This window comes from Nyctereutes procyonoides, unplaced genomic scaffold (genome assembly GCF_905146905.1).
Source record: "Nyctereutes procyonoides isolate TBG_1078 unplaced genomic scaffold, NYPRO_anot_genome, whole genome shotgun sequence".
NCBI classification, from domain to species: domain Eukaryota; kingdom Metazoa; phylum Chordata; class Mammalia; order Carnivora; family Canidae; genus Nyctereutes; species Nyctereutes procyonoides.
Window position 1 is genome coordinate 25,155,046 of NW_026575049.1, and position 22,108 is coordinate 25,177,153.

Genomic DNA, 22,108 nt, shown 5'->3' on the forward strand with positions numbered 1-22,108 from the left:
TGAGCCACCCAGATACCCCAGGAATGAGATTCTTTTTTCTTTTTTTTTTTTTAATAAATGGTTTTTATTTATTTATTTTTAAATATTTTATTTATTCATGAGAGACATACAGAGAGAGGCAGAGACACACAGGGAGAAGCAGGCTCCATGCAGGGAGCCCAATATAGGACTCCATCCTGGGTCGAAGGCAGATGCTTAACCGCTGAGCCACCCAGGTGTCCCCAGGAATGAGATTCTTTTTTTTTTTTTTTTAATTTATTTTTCAAAGAGAGAGAGAGAGCACAAGCAGGAGGAGCAGCAGGTAGAGGCAGTAGCAGGCTCCCCAGTGAGCAAGGAGCCCGATGTGGGACCTGATCCCAGGACCCTGGGATCATGACCTGAGCTGAAGGCAGATGCTTAACCATCTGAGCCACCTGAGTGTCCCCTAGGAATGAGATTCTTAAATGAGATCAGGAGGTAGGGCAGGGACCAGGTTACCTGGAGTCCAGTTGGCCTGGTAAGAAGTTTCCGTTTTTCTTAAGTACATTGGAAAGCCAGGGGCAGATTCTTTAAGTCAGCTAGATGATGCAAATAATTTAAAGTTATCAAGTGAAGATCTCCAGACAGGTTAGTTTTGCCCATGGGCTGTTAATAGTTAAAATCTATTGGCCAAGGCTGCCCCCTCTGCAGAGAAGCACTGTCGACTTTTGCCTCAGTGAGGCCCCAGTTTTGGGTCTCTATGATTAATCCCCTTTGGAAATCAATATATTATTTATTTGGGTATATTAATGCCCTCAATCCCTTTATGGTCCACTCTTGCCTGTTAATTTCTGTAGGCAATCTAATTTTCTTTATTTTTCATTTGTGCTGTTGTTAGTCATATGCCTTGTTTTTTCTTATCCCTATTTTTAAAAATATCTTATTTATTTTAGAAAGAGAGAGGGAGAGAGAGTGTGTGTGTGTATGTGTGTGTGAACAGGGGTAGGAGCAGAGGGAGAGAGAGAGAGAAAATCTCAAGCAGACCCTGGGCTGAGCATGGAGCCTAATGCAGGCTCGACCCCACGACCCTGAGATCATGACCTGAGCTGAAATCAAGGTTGGATGTTCAGCCAGCTGAACCACCCAGGTGCCCCTATCATGCCTTTGTTAAAGGTAAGGAGCCCAACTCAGAACCTTGTGCAGAGTCACCTCATATGATGGCAGCAGAGCCAGGATTTTAACCTAAGTTTATTTGACCTCTGACCATAGGAGGACACTGGAAATTAAGAAGGCCTCAGGTCAAAATCTGAATAGTAGTGTAAAAATATACAAATAATGCGGGATACCCAGGAGGATGGGGAATATAAGAAAGCAGGATATAATGACAGCAGAGGAGTGCTTGGAAACTTCAACGAAGCAAGGAGAGAGAGAAAGGCTCCAGAGCCTTCCAGCTTCTGCCATCATTATTGCAATACACAGCGGGTGGGTGGTAAACAGGGTGGGATTGACAATGTGGCACGAGCAGCTAAATATAGTCTTAGGTGCCTCTGAGATGAGCTGGGGTGGGAGTGGAGACAAGCAGTCCCGCAACTGACTTTTTTTTTTCTTTTTTGGTAAGATTTTATTTATTTATGAGAGACACACAGAGAGAGGCAGAGACACAGGCAGAGGGAGAAGCAGGCTCCATGGAGGGAGGCCGATGTGGGACTCAATCCCAGGACCCCAGGATCTCGCCCTGAGCCGAAGGCAGATGCTTAACCACTGAGCCACCCAGGCATCCCTCATGTTGTATATCTTGATATGTTGTTGCAGTCACAATGCCCATGATGATTCTATTTCCTCTTGGCATCATATAGTAAATCTTTGCAGTGTTTCTTAGTTTTGACAATTTTGAAAAATTACATCCCACCCTATTAAAATCCTGTCATCTAATTATTATATCATTGTATTAGTATTAGATTGTTTCTATGTCTTTATACCTCTTAGGCAATTATATTTTTTTAAAAAAGATTTTATTTAGGGACACCTAGGTGGCTTAGCAGTTGAGCATCTGCTTTCAGCTCAGGGCGTGATCCCAGGGCCCTGGGATGGAGTCCCACATCGGGCTCTCTACATGGAGCCTGCTTCTCCCTCTGCCTGTGTCTCTGTCTCTCTCTCTCTGTGTGTGTCTCTCATGAACAAATAAATAATAAAATATCTTTTTAAAAATATTTTATTTATTTCAGAAAGAGAGAGCATAAGCAGGGGTGAGGGGCACAGGAGAGAGAGAAGCAGACTCCTGCTAAGCAGGGATCCTGATGTGGGACTCGATCCCAGGACCCCAGGATCATGACCCAACCCGAAGGCAGACGCCCGACTGACTGAGCCACCCAGGTGCCCCCAGGCAATTGTATTTTTGAGAAGTTCTGAAATTTAGTGAGATTTCAATATTAGTAGAATAAAAAGAGAAATAGTTGGCAGGTGTAAACTTTTCCCACTGTTTTTGCCGTGTTCTCCAACAGCTGTGGAAGAATGGAGATGCTTTCTGAAGACTCTGGAGATGTAGTTTAGAAGACCCGCGGCACTAGATTCTACAGAACTGGTTCCCCGGATTATTCTTTTGTGATACTTTCTATGATCGGGGTTCCTGAATCTTATAGGTGAGATTAATGAACCCATTTCAACAACCCAGGTGATGCTAAAAGCTTACGTAGTGGGGGGAAGAGGGAAGAGAGTGGATTTAAGTGGATGTAAAATTGAAGTCAGATAGGACATGGTGGCCACACAGATATTGGGGTGAGGGTGAAGGTGGCATTAAAGATGTTTTAAGGTTTCTCACCTGTTTGAATGGATGGTGGTGTCTAAGCAAGATAGAGGCGATCCATTATAGGTGGAGGAGTTTGGCAGGAAATAGAATGTTTAATTATCAAGGCATCTGAAAAAAGTTTAGTTCTCCTGTAAGTATAGGATGATAGGTTCTACTTTTGTGTAATGGATAGTTTCATGTCTCAGAATCCAAAATGTAGACACGATTAGTTTGAAAAATTGCTACTCTGAGGCTATCCTGACTAAAGGGGAAGAAAGGGGTCACTTTAGTGAAAGTGACTGTGCTTTTCAGACTTCATCATAGCCTGGGTTTAGCTAGAAATATGCCCTCATTTTGGGGGAGATCTCAAAAAGTTCAGAGAAGAGAGGAAGCCCCCGCAATGCAGGTCTTACAGGGAGGCCGGTGCCCAGTCTGTGTTTAGAGGATCCTGGAAGAGGACCTGCCTCTCAGGACCAGCTCTGAGGCAAGGGACTAGGGATCCTGACTGGATGGGGTGGGAGATATTCTTGGAAGGAGCACAGAAGGTCAAACCAGACCAGCCGAAGCTACCATACACCTTGGGATGGGTCCGAAGGACTCATGTGAGGCCGGAGGGAGACTTGCAGAACCAGGCCATGCTGTGTGCACTGACAGGCTGTGTGAAGCTCTGCATACCATGAGGTGAAGGCCTGGTTTAGGGGGCCAGACAGAAGCAAGAGGCCCACAAAAGGTTCTAACAGTGGGTTGAAAATTGGTCCAAATAGGGGCACCTGGGTTAAGCATCTGCCTTCACCTCAAGTCATGATCCCAGGGTCCTGGGATCGAGTCCCACATTGGGCTCCCTGCTCAGTGGGGCGTCTGCTTCTCCCTCTCCCTCTGCCCCTCTTCCTTGCTTCTGCTCTCTTGCTTTCTCAAATAAATAAAATCTGAAAAGAAAAGAAAAGAAAAAAAGAAAAGAAAAAAGAAAAGAAAAGAAAAGAAAAAAGAAAAGAAAATTGGTCCAAATAGAAAGAAAAGAAGGGGGCAGCCTTGGTGGCTCAGCGGTTTAGTGCTGCCTTCAGCCCAGGATGTAATCCTGGAGACCCAGGATCGAGTCCCACGTCAGACTCTCTGCGTGAAGCCTGCTTCTCCCTCTGCCTGTGTCTCTGCCTCTCTCTCTGTGTGTCTCTCATGAATAAATAAATAAATAAAATTAAAAAGAAAAAGAAAGAAAAGAAGGGACATCTAAGGAAATTAATGTCCCTATTCAGGGAATCGACTCCCTGATGAGTTCTGATTTGAGATGAGCCTGACTGGGGTGCCTGGGTGGCTGCTTGGTTAAGCATCGGACTCTTGATTTTGGCTCAGGTCATGAGATCGAGCTCTGAGCTCTTCATTTGGCTCTGGGCTGGGTGTGAAGCCTGCTTAAGATTCTCTCTCTCTCTCCATCTCCTACTTCTGTTCCTGCCCTGCTCGCTCCCTCTCTAAAAAAAGAAAAGAGCCTAATCAAAACATGGGACAAAAACAAGGACTAGAAAGATAGACAAAGGACTCTTAGAAGAGGGGTCTGTTGGCTGACGTGAGTGAAAAATGCCAGACGACACTGCAATGAAATGATGGGCTTTTTAGGAATGCTTTAGAGGTGACTATCCCACCTCCCACCCCCCGCACTGACAGGGTTGGGAGGGGATCATAGGGAGAGCTGAGAAGTAAGTTGCTGGCTGATTTTCTAGCAGAGTGGGTACTGAAAGGATATTGGAGGGGCACCTGGGTGACTCAGTTGAGTGTCCGGCTCCTGGTTTCAGCTCAGGTCATGATCTTGGGGTCATGGGATGATCCCCACGTTGGGCTCCACACACAGTGCAGAGTCTTCTTGTCTGCTTGAGATTCCGTCTGCCTCTCCTCCTGCTCGCTCTCTCAAATAAATAAATAAAATCTAAAAAAAAAAAATGATGTTGGAGGGTTCACAGCAGCACCATGGAGGATTGGGAGTTGGGCTCAGAGAACAGGAAGCAGCTGGAACCCCAGCCAACATTATGCCACAAAACCAGTTTGGGGAGGTGTTGGCTGTTGAGGCTGTTGAACACTGTATGTCATAACCCATTCTGCCACCTGCACTGGGCCCTGGGTGCTGCCAGTGTGGCTGCCCACGGCTGTGATGGATGGCAGGGTGAGTGTCACTGGTGGAGGTTAGGTAACCTCCCTGGTTCCAGCTGCAAGGAAGCAGGTGGAGCCAGGAATAGGCACGTTCCACATCCGTGATGGGAAATGAACTCTGCTTCTTTCAAGGTGGAGAATTTCCTCACCAGTGGAAGGGGGCATCAGACCAAATTAAAGACTCACTTCAGATTGTCGCCAGGAGACTAATGACAGTGTGACCTGTCAGAGGGATCTGCAATTATTTTAAGGAAAAATGACAGAAGTCTGGGCTCCAGCTGAGGCAGCAGAATGGAGAATAGGGTACAGATGTTGATGAGAATACAACAGTAGAATGAATAGCATTTTGTGATCGGATGCAGGGGCAAAGGAGAAGAGAAGCCTGTGGCTTCAAGAATTGGATGAGTGGCAATGCTATCAGCCAGGCTGGGTCATCCGGGAGGAGGGGTATGTTTGGGAAAATGATAGGTCGGTTGTTGTTGACATCCTGAATTTGAAGTCTCTACAAGACACACAGCCAGGGATAGACAATGGATGCATTCTGATACCATTATCGTAAAGACTGTTGACTATGCAGCAGTGTGAGGGAAAGGAAGCTCTGATTTGTAGCATTTCCCAACTTCTGTGGTGTGAATACACCCACTATGGCCAATTTCAAACTACCGAAGTGAGTTACTGAGACTGGATTTGGGAAGAGATGCATACAGTCAGTCACCTCTCAGGAGCCCACTGGAAGGTCCAGCACGCTATTATGACTATGAGTGAGGATGCATCTCCCTGACAGAGCAGGACCCCGGGGATAGAATCTTCAGGGCAGACGGAAGAAGAGGAGGCCCTGCAAGGCACAGGAGTTGAGTGAAGGAAAACCAAGAGAGAATGGGCACTTCAGGATCAAGCCCAGATCGGAGCCCTGTCAAGCTCTCCAGAATTAATTTTCCATATTCCTTCATTTTCTCAGCAATCTCCTACTAGACTGTGAGCTCTTGGAGGGAAGAGATTTGTCTGACTCGGCTGTGTCCTCTAGGTTAGCCTACAGCAGGCATTCAGCAAATAATTTCACTGATGTCTCAGAGAAGATTCAGGTCCACCAGTTTCATGAGGCAACACAAGAGTAACTGGATATATATGCTACAGGGAGACGCTTTCGCTCAATGTAAGAAAAAGACCTCCCTAACACGTCTTTAAGTAGACCTGCCTTGTGTTGTCTGCCCCATGTCACCCCCATTCTTCTGGGAACTGTTACCCTCCATTACAATGGCTCTCAAGGCAGTCACTCAGTATCACAGGGATCTACGACTAGTCCAAGTACAGGACCCAGTTGGGATTTGGGGAATCAGAACTAAGTCCCTGTAGCACCGGTGTTAGAAGCAGTGTCAGCATCATTTCCCTGCCCTACGAGGGTGAGAGTAGCGGGGAATCCCAGCAGTGATTCCCTGGTTCTTTCATTCTTCCGTCCAAATGTATCCCTATCCCTTTCTCAGGTCACATTACATAGCTTCGTACCTGCCAATAAATTTCCCTTACCTCAGCAGAAGCTGATTTCTGTATTCTGCAAGCGATGGTACTAATTAATACTCAAGCAGAACTCGCCAAATATGTATCATGTGTGAAAAGTGATGTGTCTGCTACCTAAGTATTTCAGTTTGGCCACTTGAAAGGAGCTTAAAAAAGGGTATTTCTGTCAAGGGTAGTAGCCCTAAATTAACAGCAACAGTCACAGCTACTTGCTATATGACTTGGGAGTTAACTGAGGAAGGTAAGTGGTTTCTTTCTTTTTTTTTTTTTTTTAAGATTTTATTTATTTATGTAGGGAGAGCATGAGCAGTGGAAGGGGCAGAGGGTGAGGGAGAGAATCTCAAGCAGATTCTGAGCTGAGCATGGAGCCTCAGAGTTCGATTTCAAGACCCTGAGATCATGACCTGAGTGAAATCAAGAGTCAGGACACTTAACCCACTGAGCCATCGCCCCAGGAGGGGGAGTTTGATCCAGGTTTATTAAGACTTCAAGGTTCTTAATAACTAAGGTAGAGATTCTTAAACTTTTTACTCTCAGGATCCCTTTAGGATCTTAAACATTGAGACCTCAAAGAATTTTTGGTTTTGTGGGTGAACATCTATAGATGTATCTATGTATATGTATAATGGAAATCAAAACCGAGAAATTTCAAAGACTTAAAAAGAACAAAACCCATCGTATTAACATAAATATTTTTATTAAAAGCCACTGTTTTTCAAAACAAGAAGATTAAAGAGTGGCACTGTTTTACATTTTTGCAAATCTCTTTTCTATCTAGTAGAAGACACCTGGATTCTCATGCCTGCTTCTTCATTCAGTGCATTGCTTTGGTTGAAGTATATAGAGCAAAACTGGCCTCATGCAGACATGTAGTGGAAGAGGAACTTCATGAACCTCCTGAAAGGGTTCCAGGAACCCCCAGGGGTCCTCAGACCATAATTTGAGAACCACTACAGTAAACTAGACTATTTCTCAGTTAAAGACAACATCACCACTGAATTAGTTTTAGAACTGGCAATTCCTTCCATGGCCAGCACTTTTTACTTTATTTACTTTTAAAAACTAATCTCTATACCCAATGTGGCGCCTGAACTCATGACCCCAAGGTCAAGAGTTGCATTCTCTACTGACTGAGCTAGCCAGGTGCCCCCAGGGCCAAGACATTTTAAACAAATTGCAAAAGATGGTGGTGGTAAAGGGAACTTGAATTCTTTTTAATTCCATTTAAAGTGACACCAATTTTCAACTTGAGTTCATAAATTATTCTTTTGCCAGCCAAAATTATATATTAGATTTTTTCAGGTTTATTTTTCTAAACTGAGAAAGCAACATGTCATACATGGTCAAAGTCAACATTTGTATAGTGGTTTTACAGTTTACAAAGCTTCTTTCTGTGCACATATGATGCCATTTAGTTTCTTAGGAGCCGTTCTAGAGGGGAGAGTCGAGCAGAGAGATGACTTGCCCAAGACTGCCATCAGGGACCAGGCTGTGGACCAGGATTCCTCGTGACCAGGCGATGTGCTCACAGGACAACTCTGCTCTAATGAACAAACATTTCACTTTCAAAAGGAAGCCTTCCAACACAGGAAGAGGGGACCCTTTATTTATGTTCACTTTTTCACATACACAAGAGACAGCATCTGTTCTAGAATCCAACTGGATTTTATTTGACACAGAATACAATATGGCTGCAGGAATAGCAAACTGAAAAGACAAAGCAGAAAAGACACAGTTCTATCTAATTTATAATTAAGTAACAGGAGGGCAAGTCATTAAATGAATAACAGAACAGTTGAGCTTGATGGAAGAATTCTTTCTAGTGCCCATACCTGAAAGACAAAGTATTTTTATTTATTCCTTAGTAATGTCCTGCTTGAGACTACAAAACCTGCTAAAACATATGAGCAAATGTAATGAAAACTTTTAAAAGACAGAAGTGAGCACAAGCATGCTCCAAGATTGGGCTGACACTAGTCTCTGCCCCTTTTATTTAATCCTTCATAACACTTTACCTACCACCCCCTCTTAGTGACAGTCCCTCCATGGGACTCAACTATACCCACCTGACCCTCCTTCCAGTTACCAGACAGATGTTGGGCAGTATTAGGGAGGCGAGAGGGAAAAGTCAGAATTGGTAGCTGAGGGGAAGCCGCTCTGTTGGCTCGGGTCAGTGGCTTAGACACCCTTTAAGCACTCGGCCTCTGCTTCCCACTGCAGCCTATTTTCACTTCAATTCTGCTACTCAAATATGGAAAAGAGTCATTGAACAGATCTCCATTTCAAAATCTATCAGCAGGTCCAATTTCTGCCCTGATTACATTCAGCATTCTACAAAGAGAACTGTAGAGAAATGAAGTATGGATTCCAGGTGGTTTCTGATTTCCCCAAAAGCCAAAATTTGGCTCTAGCAAGATTATAAAAACAATTAAGGCTGGGAAATTTCTTCCACATATGAATGGATCTCTTGAACAAAAATCCTCCATTATTATCTTACTATCTTTTGTCCGGTTCTTTATGGATAGTCTCTGATTAAAATACTTATCACAAAGTATAACATATAATATGATACATATAACAATGGGTGGAAACCAGGGCACTCGAACTCTGGGTCATGGCTTCAATTAGTCTGAAGGACTACTAGGTGCTTTAAGCACTTCTCATAAGAAATCCATTTGAATATTGTCTAGAAAAAAGTTGTGCCAAATTCCACACAGGGCAGAGCTCCAGTGTTTATCAGTAGACTGGAGAGCAACCCATAGTTGTCCATCAGATTAAAGAATGCCATCATTTGTTCCTTAGGAATCTGTTATCCCAACACACTGTTAAGCAATGCCTGACAAGGCCACTGGCTGGATAAAGTGGTGGTGTCCCACCATGCCCAACATGAGCAATTCTTCGTATTCCCCCATTTCCCAGGCTCAGTCCTGGGAAGATTTAATGGGCAACATGGGACAGTTTTGGTCCAAAAACAGAACCTGGAGCCTGTTCCAGGGAAGAGCCAATTACAAAGGCCTCTCTTGAGAATGAAGAACAATGCTTTTGCCTTGATAGGTGTGACTTCATGATTCTACTCAGAATGCAAGCTCCCATGGATGGGGAAAGACTGTCCCATACGTTTTCATATCTTACACATTAGCATACACTTTGCTGAATGAGGCACAATGGTATGAGTTAAACACAGTCTTTGGCAGATTTCTTAAAAAATGGACATGCATTCTGTAAGACTTTCAAAATTCTTTACCAAAATAAATAACTAAGCATAAAAGCAAAATAACTGTACCAATAAGGGATTTCTAAACATTTCACAAACTAAAGAACCCCATTTTTTTAAACCTAATTATATCCTACTAATCAAAACTCATATTAAATAAAAATCCTCCTTCTCATAAGAAATTTGATAAAGCAAACAATCAATAATTCAACAGCAACAAAAAAGGGCATTTCACAGAAAAACAGGCATAAAACCGTATGAAAAGTGGCCCAATCTCACTCAAAGTTCCACAAAAGCAACTGAATACTAGTTTTCAACCACTGGAACAGCTAAGATGGAAAAGTGTGATTATGGAGCCTCGGCATGAAATGGAGAAAGGGGCATTCTGCTGTATTGTTTAACGCAAATGTAAATTAGTACATATTCTTGGGAAAGGAAAATCTGACTTTATCAAAAATAAAAATGTACATACTCCCTACTCAGAAATTCTTTTAGGAACTACTGCTACATATATACTTGTACATATTCGTAAAGATTCATGTATAAGGATGGTCATCCCTACACACTATTTTTAAGTGAGAAATCTGAAACCCAAATGTCTGTCAGTGGGGACCGATTAAATAAACTATGGTACATCAACATAAAAAAATACTCTGCAACCATCAGAAAGGAGGTAGTTGGATATATAAGGATCTGGAAAAACTCCAAAATGTATGAAATTAAAAAGCAAGGTGCATTACTATGCAGGATGCTCATATTTATGTTAAAATTATATATGTATGGGATCCCTGGGTGGCGCAGTGGTTTGGCGCCTGCCTTTGGCTCAGGGCGCGATCCTGGAGACCCGGGATCGAATCCCATATCGGGTTCCCGGTGCATGGAGCCTGCTTCTCCCTCTGCCTATGTCTCTGCCTCTCTCTCTCTCTCTCTCTTTCTGTGACTATCATAAATAAATAAATTAAAAAAAGTAAAAAAAAATAAAATTATATATGTATATCCACCCATATACATGTCAGCAGACCAATGGAGATAAGAGATACTATGAAGCTGATGGTCACTTCTGGGAATGAGATTAGGAGACTAAGGTGGGAAGCTAATGTTTTCTGGTATGCCCTCTTAACTACTTGAATTTTAAAAAATTTACCATGTCATGTTTTATTTATATAACTATAATTTAGTTGAGATAGCCATAAATACCGTATCAGAATTAGTCAGCATGAGATAAACAAATGAAGCAGGATAGGTGGATGGATTTCTAGCCAAAAGCAAAGACACTGGTTAGTTACTGGAGCCTTACTATGGATCTGATTCCGGAAATATATAATAGTTTGCAGATTCTCATGTTTTTACTTTCACAGACCCTGGGAGTTGGGAAACTCTAGGCTGCAAACTTCAGGTTGGCCAAACCTTTGTGCCTTTTCCTCATAGACAAGTCTTTGTTTAACCAACCAAAAGTTAGTCTGTAAAACAAGCTATGTTCCCCGTCTCTGTCTTCTAAGACTATGCACCCTCCTGCTTGAGGTGACTCAAAGGATGGCAAGGACCACAGAGCCCAGTCTTACAACATCAAAACAGCCAGAGACACCTACTTTTGGAATTCCCACTCTCTGTTGTCCAACGGACACACCTGCCGTGTTTTGAGCCAGCGAGAGATGCAGTGGAAGTGAAAAGCATGCTGGAAGAAAAGATACATTTTATTAAAAATCATTCTGTGCAGGCATAGCCATCTACTGATAATATGTCTCCAGGGCAGCGGAGCAGTGACACATAGGGGGCCAGCAATCAACAGGAGACAACAAATAATGAGAGGCAAAAGGTCAACAACCTCTTACGCCTTGGTTAGGTACAGGATATTTCCACTGAAACATCTGTGAGAAATGTCCTAACTACTAAAAGACATTATTTAGGAAGCATCGTCTATGTTATAGCAGTATGCTTGTTCCGCTTTCCTTAAGGGAAGATGGAATGTGGCTTTCCTGGTCCTATTTGGTCTGGGAGGGGAGGCTTCTACTTTCCTGTACTTTCTTCGGACACATGCCAGGAGGCCCTTGATCACAGGCAGATTTCAAACTTCCCCATTCTTGGTCCCCAACAGCCCCTCCCCCCACCGGTAACCCTGAGAGCAGCAGACTTCTGCTCAGCCTGCAGCAGTGCACGCTGCCACTGCCACCTACCCAGAGCTGAGACGGGCACTTCCCCAATCTCTGCACACCCAGCTCAACTCTGTTCAAAAGACCTTACTTCCAGATTCATTCAAGGATGTATTGATATTAAAACAGCTCAGTACTTGGTAAGTGGTGAGGCACTTAAAAAGGAATGAGGTAAAAAATTAGGGTGAAAGGAAGCATAATGATGGACAAACTGCACATAAGCAACTGCAAAGATCATCAAATGACTTATTTCATGATAAAGGCAAGAGATAAAATGGCCTGAGTACCAAGAAAGCTGGTAACTGACAGGGAGCTAGGAGGCGGCTTTCAGATCTGAGCAAAAGGAAAATCTATATGAATTTTTCCAGTGTGAGTGAATGACACGCAGATGCTAATCACAATACCTCCGCAATGGACATTTATTCTCCTCCCTCTGCTCACTGGAGCAGGGTATTAAGACAGCAGCAGCAAGTGTTCCCCCTCATCTTATCAGTGATGGGCTGGCTCAGGCAGGGGAAAAGGGAAAAATGCTCACCCCCCCCCCAAATGAAAGCTTTTGCAAGCTTGATTTAATAACATTTAATAACAGCCTTGAAATCTGGTCAGCATGCCCTACCAAAACAAGCATGGAACTTCAACTTCAGTGGATCATCTTCATGGGCATTGTCTTTTCATAGACAAAAACAGAATTCAGTAATTAAGAGTGGAATCCACAGCCAGTACACTATGGATATTCAACAGGACAAACATTCTCCCAGAGTGAGAGCTTTAGAAGATCCCTGTCATACAACTCATTGACTTTCATACAACTCACTGTGTAAAAGAGAAAAAACAAAACTTCTAAAAAGCAGAAAGCTGAGGCATTTTTTTCAATCTCCAGGTTGTAGGGACAGGCTCACCCAAGGGTATTTAGATGCCTTTCTCCACCTCCTCCCACCCCTTAGGCACCTTGCAGCAGTTTGGGGTCCTTCTATCCTACATCTATCTCAGAAGATGGAGGGCAAGAGGGGCTGCAAATAAGGCTGCAGAGCAGATGTGTCAGCATCACTGAACCACCCTGGTCCCAACTTTCTTCCTGTTAATAACCTAAGTTATGTTGATGGGTATAGTTAGCAGTCTCAAAGTACACTGACTAGTGCCTTAGAGTTTACATAAGATGCTAACATATATTAGCTAGATGGAGTCTCACAGCAACCCTGGCGAGCCACCGTGACAGGTATTACCTTCATGTTGCGGATGGGAAACTGAAACTCAGACAAATCAAGTGACTTGCCCAATTCATGGAGGCGGTTAGAAGACCCAGGACTGGAAGCCAGCACTGGTCCAAGGTTTTTTGCGACACCGTGCCTGCTCTTCTTTATGACGGGCTGTCTGAGCTAGTCTCTCCTTAACCAAAGTTAAGGTAAAGTTCACTTCTTTTTCCTTCCACCAAAAAATGACATGGCTGTTGTTATATGTCTGAATGTCAGGCATAGCAAAGAGCCCGATAAATTTTATTTCTTTATACCCACAGACAACAAAAGCCATCCCTTGGCCAATACAGGTTACTGTGAAACTGCAACGGGCCCTGGCAGATTTAGAAGGTGCACCGCAGGCTTGGGCAGGGCAGAGGCTCAGCCTGCTGGGGCAAAGTACTGATAGGGACTATCTGCTCAGTAACCACCACCACCACCCCAGAGCTGAATTTATTTACATGTATTTAACAGAAACTTAGGTCTACTATGTGGCAGGATGAAATAATTTCATCCTGATTTTAACTCTGTGCATGAGAAAGCCCAGGCTTAGGGATGTCCAATACTTTGTCTGAAGTCACTAGAGAAAGTAAGTCAAAGACAGGGAATGGTAGTCTGACTCCAGAATCTCTTAGGCCTGTGGCATGCTGGGAGCTGTGGGTCCTCTTTCCCCTTGGCACAGGAGGACAGGACAATTTTAGCTCATGTGACTGTTACTACATGGCTATACAGATGAATTTTTAACACATGCTAGAAATAACACATTTGATGTTCTTATCCTTCACAGCTGTCACACCGTGGAAAGCTGTGCATTCAGTCCAATGATGCTGTACAAAACATTTCTGGCATGAGCCATGTTAAAAAAAAAAAAAATCCTAACTTAGTACACTTGCCACACTTTAAAACACACCTGCACCGGCCCTTGAACACTCAATTTATTTGCCAAAGTTAGTTCCACAAGGCATATAGCCCTAAAAACAGATCTGTTAAAAAGGTAAAGATGTCCACCAACGGGAGAATATTCCAAAGACTGCCACAGTCTTTGCAGGCAATTCCCAAAGATGAATCCCCAAAGTGTTGCTAGCAAAAGTGGGTCCATTTTATAATTAAGACAAAATGGTACCCCTGCAATAACCAGTAATTTTTAACCTGAAACAGGCGAATAGTACAAAGATTTCAAATCTTTTTTACTATTTGTATACCTTCTGGGAGAAAGCTAGGCTAGTCATTTTTTTTCCTAGTTATTTTCAAGACTGGCAAAGCAGGAAAAGTGGTAATATGTTTACAAGCCATGCTGATAGGGAGAGATGTTTCCTTACGTTACAGACTCCCCAAGCAACAGTGCACTCTTCAGAAGTAGCAGACGCCTGGTTAGCTTGACATTCTATGCCTGTGGGAACAAGAGCAACAAGATTACTGGACCTCAGAAGCAGTGACCTTTCAATCTCTGGCAGCCCTACCCACACAAGGACAGGATTTGGGCGGAGGCAGGGGTGAGGGTGGTACAAACTTGAACAAAATCTCAAGTGGTTAATTAGTCATAATTGTTTTTTAATGAGTTAAGAAGAGGTGAAACACAGAAGGTAGATATGTGACTGAACAGTTTGCTTTGCAATGATTTCCTATCCATGTTCACAGAATGATGAAGGAAATGGCACATTTTGTTCTGAAGATCACCTGACCTGTCCAAATGAAAGTGATTTCTCCTAGCTTGGTCAATTTAGAACATTCTAAAAGCTACCTTGTAACTCTTACTGTTGTGAGACCTGGCATCTTTTCCCTGTTCTTGGCAAAGGCTGCCTCTTAGGCCCTGACATCATTGATGGCCTAGCTGGGTAACAAGCTCCAGTGTCCCTAAAGGGGTCAGGCAGGTATGTGTGAACCGCGACAGAAGCGAAATAAGAGTGTGACGAGGCCTGGGGCAACCTGTAGTGTATGCTCTGTGTGAAAGCACCAAAACACAAACATCTTTAATACACTGTCAAATAAAGCCAATCTGTTAGGCCAATGGGTTAGATATTTGGGGCCCACCACGTGGTGATGCTTACTATCATCCCTGAGGTAGTAAGGGTTGAACAGAGATGCTTACCATCTCTGTTCACCAGATTCTGTCTGGTGAACAGAGTACATTATGGCAAATATATCCAAATATCAATTGCACAGAGGTGGAGGAGAAGGGAATTTAAATAGAATACAAATCTGACTGAGATCAAGAACTGATGAGTAAAGCTCTACTGGGGATAAATATTCAAGGAACAGGAATTAATAATGTCTAATTTGCTTTCTCTGAAGGTGGTAACTAAATGGAGTTTCCCATTTGAAGAGTAAGAAGTTTTGGGAAAGACTATTTAATAGGAGACAGTTACCTCAAACTTTCACAGGTGGGAAACAGTAAAACAGTATGCAAATAATACTGAGACTTGAATGGGTCTATTTGATCTTTGGGGAAGAGATATGCCATAAGAATTTTTTTTTCCTCGCCTTAAAAACATGAAAGCCAAAGATCTGAAATCACAGGACTTCCTTTTGCTACCAGATTCACACTACAAAGAGAGTAACTAGGTTTTCCTTCTGATAGGAGCAGAGAAGGGTCTATGGAGTATATTCAAGTATTTACTGGGGCTATGACCAAAAAGTAGAGAATATAAAATCTGATGTCCTTCAGGTTGGAGCCTCTCAGATGAGGCCAGGGTATTATGACATTAGCTAAATAAGAGGCATAATTATTGAAATAAATAACAACTATTTCAAAGTACATAAATTTGTCTAGGTCAAGGTATTTTTAAGGGACTCTGTCTTTTTATGCCAAGTGCAAAGCAGGCTCTAGGTAGTTGAATAAGCAAACAGAACCACTTCTACAGAGTGAATGGGGACCAAATACATATGTATTTTTTACCTGATAATTCCTAACAAAGAACAAAAATATATAGAAGGGATAGGACTGCAATCTAGAATGCCACATAAGAAAGGAAATGGCATGGAAAATGATTAAATAGGAGTGTAAAATGTTTTCAAATAGAAAACATTCTTGAGCTGTTGGTGCAGAGTGAGTACAGGAGTTGAGTCCTTCATTTAAACAGGAAAAGTAACTGTTCACTGTCAACCCAGAGCAGCCAAAACAAATAGCACATGATGGGTTCCTGTCATATCCCTGCAAAGGCAGAGGCTTAATGCATGTGATACATAAAGCTTGGGGACTTTCACATTTCAATACAAGAGCGTTACCACCAAAGGACTGCCAAGGAAGCAATGGCTTCATCTCAGAAACGGACAGATTTCACTTTTTTTTTAAAGATTTTATTTATTTATTTATTCATGAGAGAGACACACACACACACAGAGACGGGCAGAGACACAGGCAGAGGCAGAAGAAGGCTCCATGCAGGGAGCCCGATGTGGGACTCGATCCCGGGTCTCCAGGATCAGGCCCTGGCTGACAGCGGCACTAAACCACTGAGCCACCCGGGCTGCCCAGATTTCACTTTAAAAGAGGGATATGGACCTATGGTTTAGGAAGAGGCTAATTTCTCACGGGCAAAGACTGGGCCTAAGCCCTTCTGGATGCCCTTTTCATTTGGAACAAGATTATCTGAGGTAATGGAGAAAACCTAGAAGAATTGTGCATTTCAGCAACTCTTTACAACAACAAAGAAATGGGGCAATGTACAATAAATACAAAGCTAGACTAGGGCATGTAGTATCAATTTTGACTCAAAACAGGAAGTCTTCAGACCAAACATTCTCAATTGGGCACAACCATAATCACTCTTATTTATTTATAGCTATGTATATAATTATTCACTTAATGCCAGGCCAGAATTCATTAGAAAATGGCCTTTGCTAAATCAAGATTCTTATTTTCAGCTTTAACAAAAAGTCTTTTTACAAGAATCAGAATCCATTTATTTTTTTAAAAGAAGACAAACCCAGTTGTGGCAACCAGACTTCTCTTTAGTGTCTGTAATAAACAAAAGGGTATGTTTCTTAGTAAAAACTTGATCTCAGTCATTGTTTTATCCTGGTGCCTAGCAAAATGCCCAGGATTTGAGTATTCATTGCATGAATAAAAGACAGGACTCTTAATTATAAAAAACAGACTCTTAATTATAGAGAACAATCTGATGGCTACCAGAGGGGTGGTGGGTAGGGGGATGGGGTAAATAGGTGATGGAGATTAAGGAGTACACTTGTCATGATGAGCACCGGGTGATATATGGAAACGTTGAGTCACTATATTGTACACCTGAAACTAATATTATGGTGTATGTTAACTGGAATTAAAATAAAACCTTAAGAAATAATAAAAATAATAATAAACTGTTTTATCAATTAAAACTAAATAAATGAATGACTTGAAAATGGTTTTATAATTTCTTGTTGTAAAAGTTCAATATTCTGGGGTGTCTGGCTGGCTCAGTCAGCTGAGTATCAGACCCTTAGGCTCAGGGTTGTGAGTTCAAGCCCTACGTTGGGGCCTACTTTAAAAAAAAAAAAAGGAGTTCAATTATTCTACTTCATCTAACATTTAAAATACATGATAAAACAGATAGGAGTCTAACTGAAGACCTACATTGATCTCTCAAGAGTTCAACTCTAAGACAGAGTATCAATAGCCTTTATCTGTGGTGCTCCTCCCAAAAAGCACATTCTCTTGCATCCAGAGAGACACAAAATAACTTAAATATAGAAGTAGGAAAAAAACCCAAACAGGGTTATTTGAAATCATTAACTATTTACAGAAGAGAGACCAAGAAAATAAAATTTGCTTTGGGCACAACTCTTTACGAAAATGTAAAGCAACAAAATTGGCAAGCATGTAATCAAAGACCCCACCCAAACACATTTAAAACTGTGCATGTGTTTTTCTGTGATGGGTTTCTTCTATCTATATTAAACATCATGGTAGCTGCTGTCTGCTTTGACTGTTGTGTGAAAAGGTAAACAGGGTCAAAACTCAAAGACACAAAGGGCAATAAACTACCAACACATGATATTTGATTGGGGCTTTCCAAGTTGCAATGATCACAGACTATTCCTCTATTTTGTATTTTAATTATTCATTGAGCAAGTATTTAGTGAGAACCTATTATGTACTAGACACTATGCTGGGAGTAGAGCAGTTAAAAACATAGATATGATTGAGAACCAACTAAATTAAATACTACCAAGGAAAGTATAGGAGGTCTTGGGAATATTTAATGGAATCATCATAGTCTGTGTGTATTTAAGTATGGTCAGGGAACACGTCTCGAGCTAGTTCAAGGTGAGATCTAAAGATCAACTATGGATTAGTTCCACATCGTCCAATAAAGTAACCACTAGCCACATGTAGCTGTGAGCACTTGAAATGTGGCTAGTCTGAACTGAGATGCACTTTAAGTGTAAGTACACTTCAAATAGGACCAAAAACAGAATGTAAAATAGTTCACTTTAAAATATTTACATGTTGAAATGAAATTTTCTTGGATATAGTAGGATAAATAAAATAGAAATCATCTGTTTCTTTTTATTTTAATGTGGGTACCAGAAAAATTTAAATTATGTATGTACTTGCATTTGTGGCTCATATTTAGATTGGACAGTAGTGGGTCAGGCAAGGGTAGTGGGGAGAAGGGGAATATTCCAGGCAAAGGGAACAGGGCATATTAAAGGCTCTAAAAAAGAGCATGGACACTTTGAGAATGGAAAGAAAGCCAAAGAAACTACCAGAGTGAGCAGGAGAGTGGTGCAAGATGAAGCTGGAGAGGCAGGTGAGTAATTTTCAAAGTAAGTGCCTGTAAATGCAACTCTACAAAGCTGAAATTTCTTCATCTCATATCTGATCTCTGTAACAAACCATTTCAGTACCTGGAAGAAAAAGTAACCTCAGCTGTTCCTGGTGTGATCAACATACTTGCCCCTATTACTATAAGGACACGGAGTCCACGGATGGCTATAATCAAACCCACCATATACTGGCTACTATATGGGATGGAATCTGTAGATGTAAATGAAACTTCTTTACTGCAATTAGTTGTCTATTTAGATGCTGGCACCGATGTCCTCTTAACTTTGGGGCTAACACTGAAATTCCTTACTTCTTTGGCTTCTTTTCTTTATAAATCTTGCCAAGCAAAAACTAGCTTTGGTAGAATATTTTAGCTCAAAGTTTATTTTTTTTTTTCCTTTCACTATTTTTGCCTTTGAGTCTGGGTATGAGATGGGAAAATATAGAGGAATAATCAACAGTGCCTCTGTGTCCACAACTCATTCTAAATGTGTGCTTGCCATCTTTAGACTGAGTAGATTTATTCTGAGAGATGAGTATGTCTCCAGGATATCATTAAATCTACTCTATTTCAAACATACCAACGGACTCGAGGCAGAAGACACCAAGTGTTCTGACTATGCTTTATATCTCCTTGGGAAGAAATTTGGTCACATCAGAATAGCCACAATCTCTGTAACCTTCTCAACTTCCTCCCATCCACCTCCAGTTACTTACAAAGATCCATAATGTGGTTCCTGCAGATGGCACAGTTATCAACCACAATATCCCAGGCCCAGAGAGCTACTGCATTCCACTGCAAAGAGAAAAAGGGGGAACAATGCACTCTCCTTGTAACACAGGCGTACACAAACTCTAGGATTTCATGCTGCAGCTACAGTTATCATCTCTTTGGCCACAAGGACCACCAGACACAGGAGCTTGGGGATATTACCTTACTCTTATTCATTTTATAGAGGGCAACAGCAGACTACAAGTGTGCTCACCCATTTTCCAAAAGGCTGAGTATATGAACATAAATTAATGAATCCTCTTTATTTTCTCCTACAGCTTACAATAATTTAGTCAACTGTATCAATGTAAGAAAACCGGGAATAATTTTTGAGAGCCTGTTTTAGGCTTAATAAGCACAAATTTGAATTTCTGCAAAGGTAAATATATGCTCTTCAAGGCAGCTTTGAAGGTATGAGTGGGGAGGTGAAAGCTGGGAACAGAATGAACTAAGATGATGATTGGATCATAAAATGGGTAATCGTGGGATAAGCTGGATAACTATCCAGTGTCAGTACAGAGCAAGGTCATCACTTAAATCTCACAAGATTATTTCACAACAAATTCTAGAATTCACTAAAATTTTGGTTAGTTCCTTCCATCAAATAAACTGGTGTTCTAAACTTTTACAAGCTCAGGCTCCTGTTTAGTTCAGATAATTCCACTTAAGAGTTCATCTAAAAGCGGTATTTAAGTAATTCAACCTTTGTGGCTTCTGCAATTATAAATATCCCCAAACTCCCTTTTCATCCACCAATTTGGTGCCACTTCCAAAACCTTCATCTCTTTCGAAAGCAATTCCCTGTCTAGTTAAACTTCTTTAGCACTTTCCGACAGCTTCAACTTGAACGGGGGGGAAAAAAAAACCCAACAAAACCCTATTTCTATTCTTCAATATGGCTGCTGGCTGTAACTGAGCATGCAGTGCCCACAATGAAACACCAAAAAAGCACTAGGAGGGGGGAATATTGTCAGTGTTTAGCCAGATGTTCCAGGAATAACATTTCCCCTATTTGAGTCTTCATTTTGAACAGATTTATTTTATATCATGTGAGAATCGGCACTTTTTCTCCCAAACTGTTGGCAAACCACTATAAAGCAGTTCATGCAAAAAGACACGTTCCACATTTTTGCTTTCCCAGTCACCAGGTCGTTCGCCACTAGTACTCAACTCTTCCTAAATGACACAAGGTTTGGGCTCGCATTTTCTTTTTAACAAATTCCACCATGCTCTTTTTTTTTCCCCCTTTTTCTTTTTGGACAGGATTCTGCAAACGAGTACAGGACTGTGGAGGCTGTGTGACAAACCAACAGACCTCTCAGAAGAGCCAAGAGTTGTTACACTGGAGACACTTTAACTCGGCGGGGGCGAGGACTAGAGAGAGGGCTGAGGGAGGCCTCGAGGAGGCGAGGACCAGGCTGGGGTCCCTCAGAGTCAGAGGGACCCCGAGCTTCGGGAAGGGGCGGGGCAAGGAGATCACCAGCCGAGCTCCTCAAAGGCCTCCACCGCAGTAGGAACTCAGGTCCTGGCTTTCGCCGCACTGCCCCCATCCTCCACCCACCGCAGCGCTCCGACTCCCCCTTCCATCCACCCCACCCACTCCTCCCCACCCCTCCCCACCCCTCCACCACTCCAGTGACAGCTCAGGCGCTTGGCTCCCTCAGCCAAGTCTCAACCCCGCGCATCTCAACAAGCGCCTCTGTGATTGGCCCCTCAGACTCCTAGTGAAACCAATACTGCCATTAGTAGTGGGCCCCAGTCACGCCGATCAACTCTAAGACCCGCCCCCCAGCTTCCTTTCCTGGTACCCGGTCCCAGGAACGCCCTGAAATGAAGCCCTTTCCTCCGCGCCTCGGTCATCCTCGGGCCTGCCAGCCAGATCCGCGCCTCTCTAGCTTCTCTGAGGAAGGCGCTGGCGAGACCCAACCTTTTTCACTTCAAAGCGCTTCTTGCCCGCGCCGCTGTTGGTGCCGCTCGGGGTATCCACATCCATCGCTGCCGCCATTTTGGAAACACACGGTCCGTCGTCCGGCCACTGCGCCTGCGCACCAGCGCACGCCTCGCTCCCCCTCCCGGCCCGGCACCTCCTCCCGCACCCCGCCCCTTACTGGCGCGCGGGGGGCAGGTGGGGGCGGAGCACGTGGCCACGCCTCTTAAAGGCGCTGGCGCAGGTCCCTCCCTTCTCCTTCCTGCCTCCGGCCCCCGCGTCGGCTGGGGAAGAGGCGGTGGCCGGGGCGGGGCCGGGCGGGGCTGAGCCGACGTGCTCGAACCGGGTGGAAACGCTCGAAAGACTAGTCTCCTCCCGCGGGAAGCCCCCGGCCGCGCTCCCTCGGCTGGGGCGGCGGCTGCTTCCTCCGCCTCGGCCGCGACCTGCCGCCCCGGCCCCGCCCCGCCTTCCCCGCTGCCGCACCGCTCCAGCGCCGGCGGGTCTTCCGCAGCGTTCCGCCCGGGGAGCGGCCAGGGCGGGCGCCCCGCCTCCTGCAGCCGAAACCGGAGACCCCGCAGTGTCGCGGGTCTCGGCTCGCTTCCGAGCCAGGCCCGACGTGCAGCCTCGCTGGGAAAGCCGGCCTCAGGCGCCG

General features: G+C 43.4%; 1 protein-coding gene across 2 annotated transcripts; it reads right to left on the bottom strand.

The window, feature by feature from the left end:
• Window positions 1-8,038: 8,038 nt before the first annotated feature.
• On the bottom strand, window positions 8,039-21,621 carry RBX1 (ring-box 1). Of its 2 annotated transcripts, XM_055328704.1 has the most exons (5): window positions 21,457-21,581; window positions 19,475-19,553; window positions 14,310-14,380; window positions 11,198-11,283; window positions 8,039-8,226 (listed from the first exon to the last, which is right to left on the bottom strand). In XM_055328704.1, exons 1-5 carry the CDS (start codon window positions 21,532-21,534, stop codon window positions 8,214-8,216), a joined length of 327 nt encoding a protein of 108 aa, XP_055184679.1. In that variant the 5' UTR covers window positions 21,535-21,581; the 3' UTR covers window positions 8,039-8,213. The 2 variants fall into 2 exon arrangements, with proteins under 2 accessions (XP_055184679.1, XP_055184680.1); XM_055328705.1 differs by lacking the exon at window positions 14,310-14,380 and having other exon boundaries at window positions 21,457-21,621.
• Window positions 21,622-22,108: the final 487 nt, after the last annotated feature.

Coding starts and splice junctions, on each gene's coding strand:
- RBX1 (XM_055328704.1), bottom strand. CDS start 21,534: ATGGCGGCAGCGATGGATGTGGATACCCCGAGCGGCACCAACAGCGGC. Junction 19,554..21,456: donor AGCGCTTTGAAGTGAAAAAG/GTTGGGTCTCGC, acceptor TTCTCTTTGCAG/TGGAATGCAGTAGCTCTCTG. Junction 14,381..19,474: donor GAACCACATTATGGATCTTT/GTAAGTAACTGG, acceptor TTGTTCCCACAG/GCATAGAATGTCAAGCTAAC.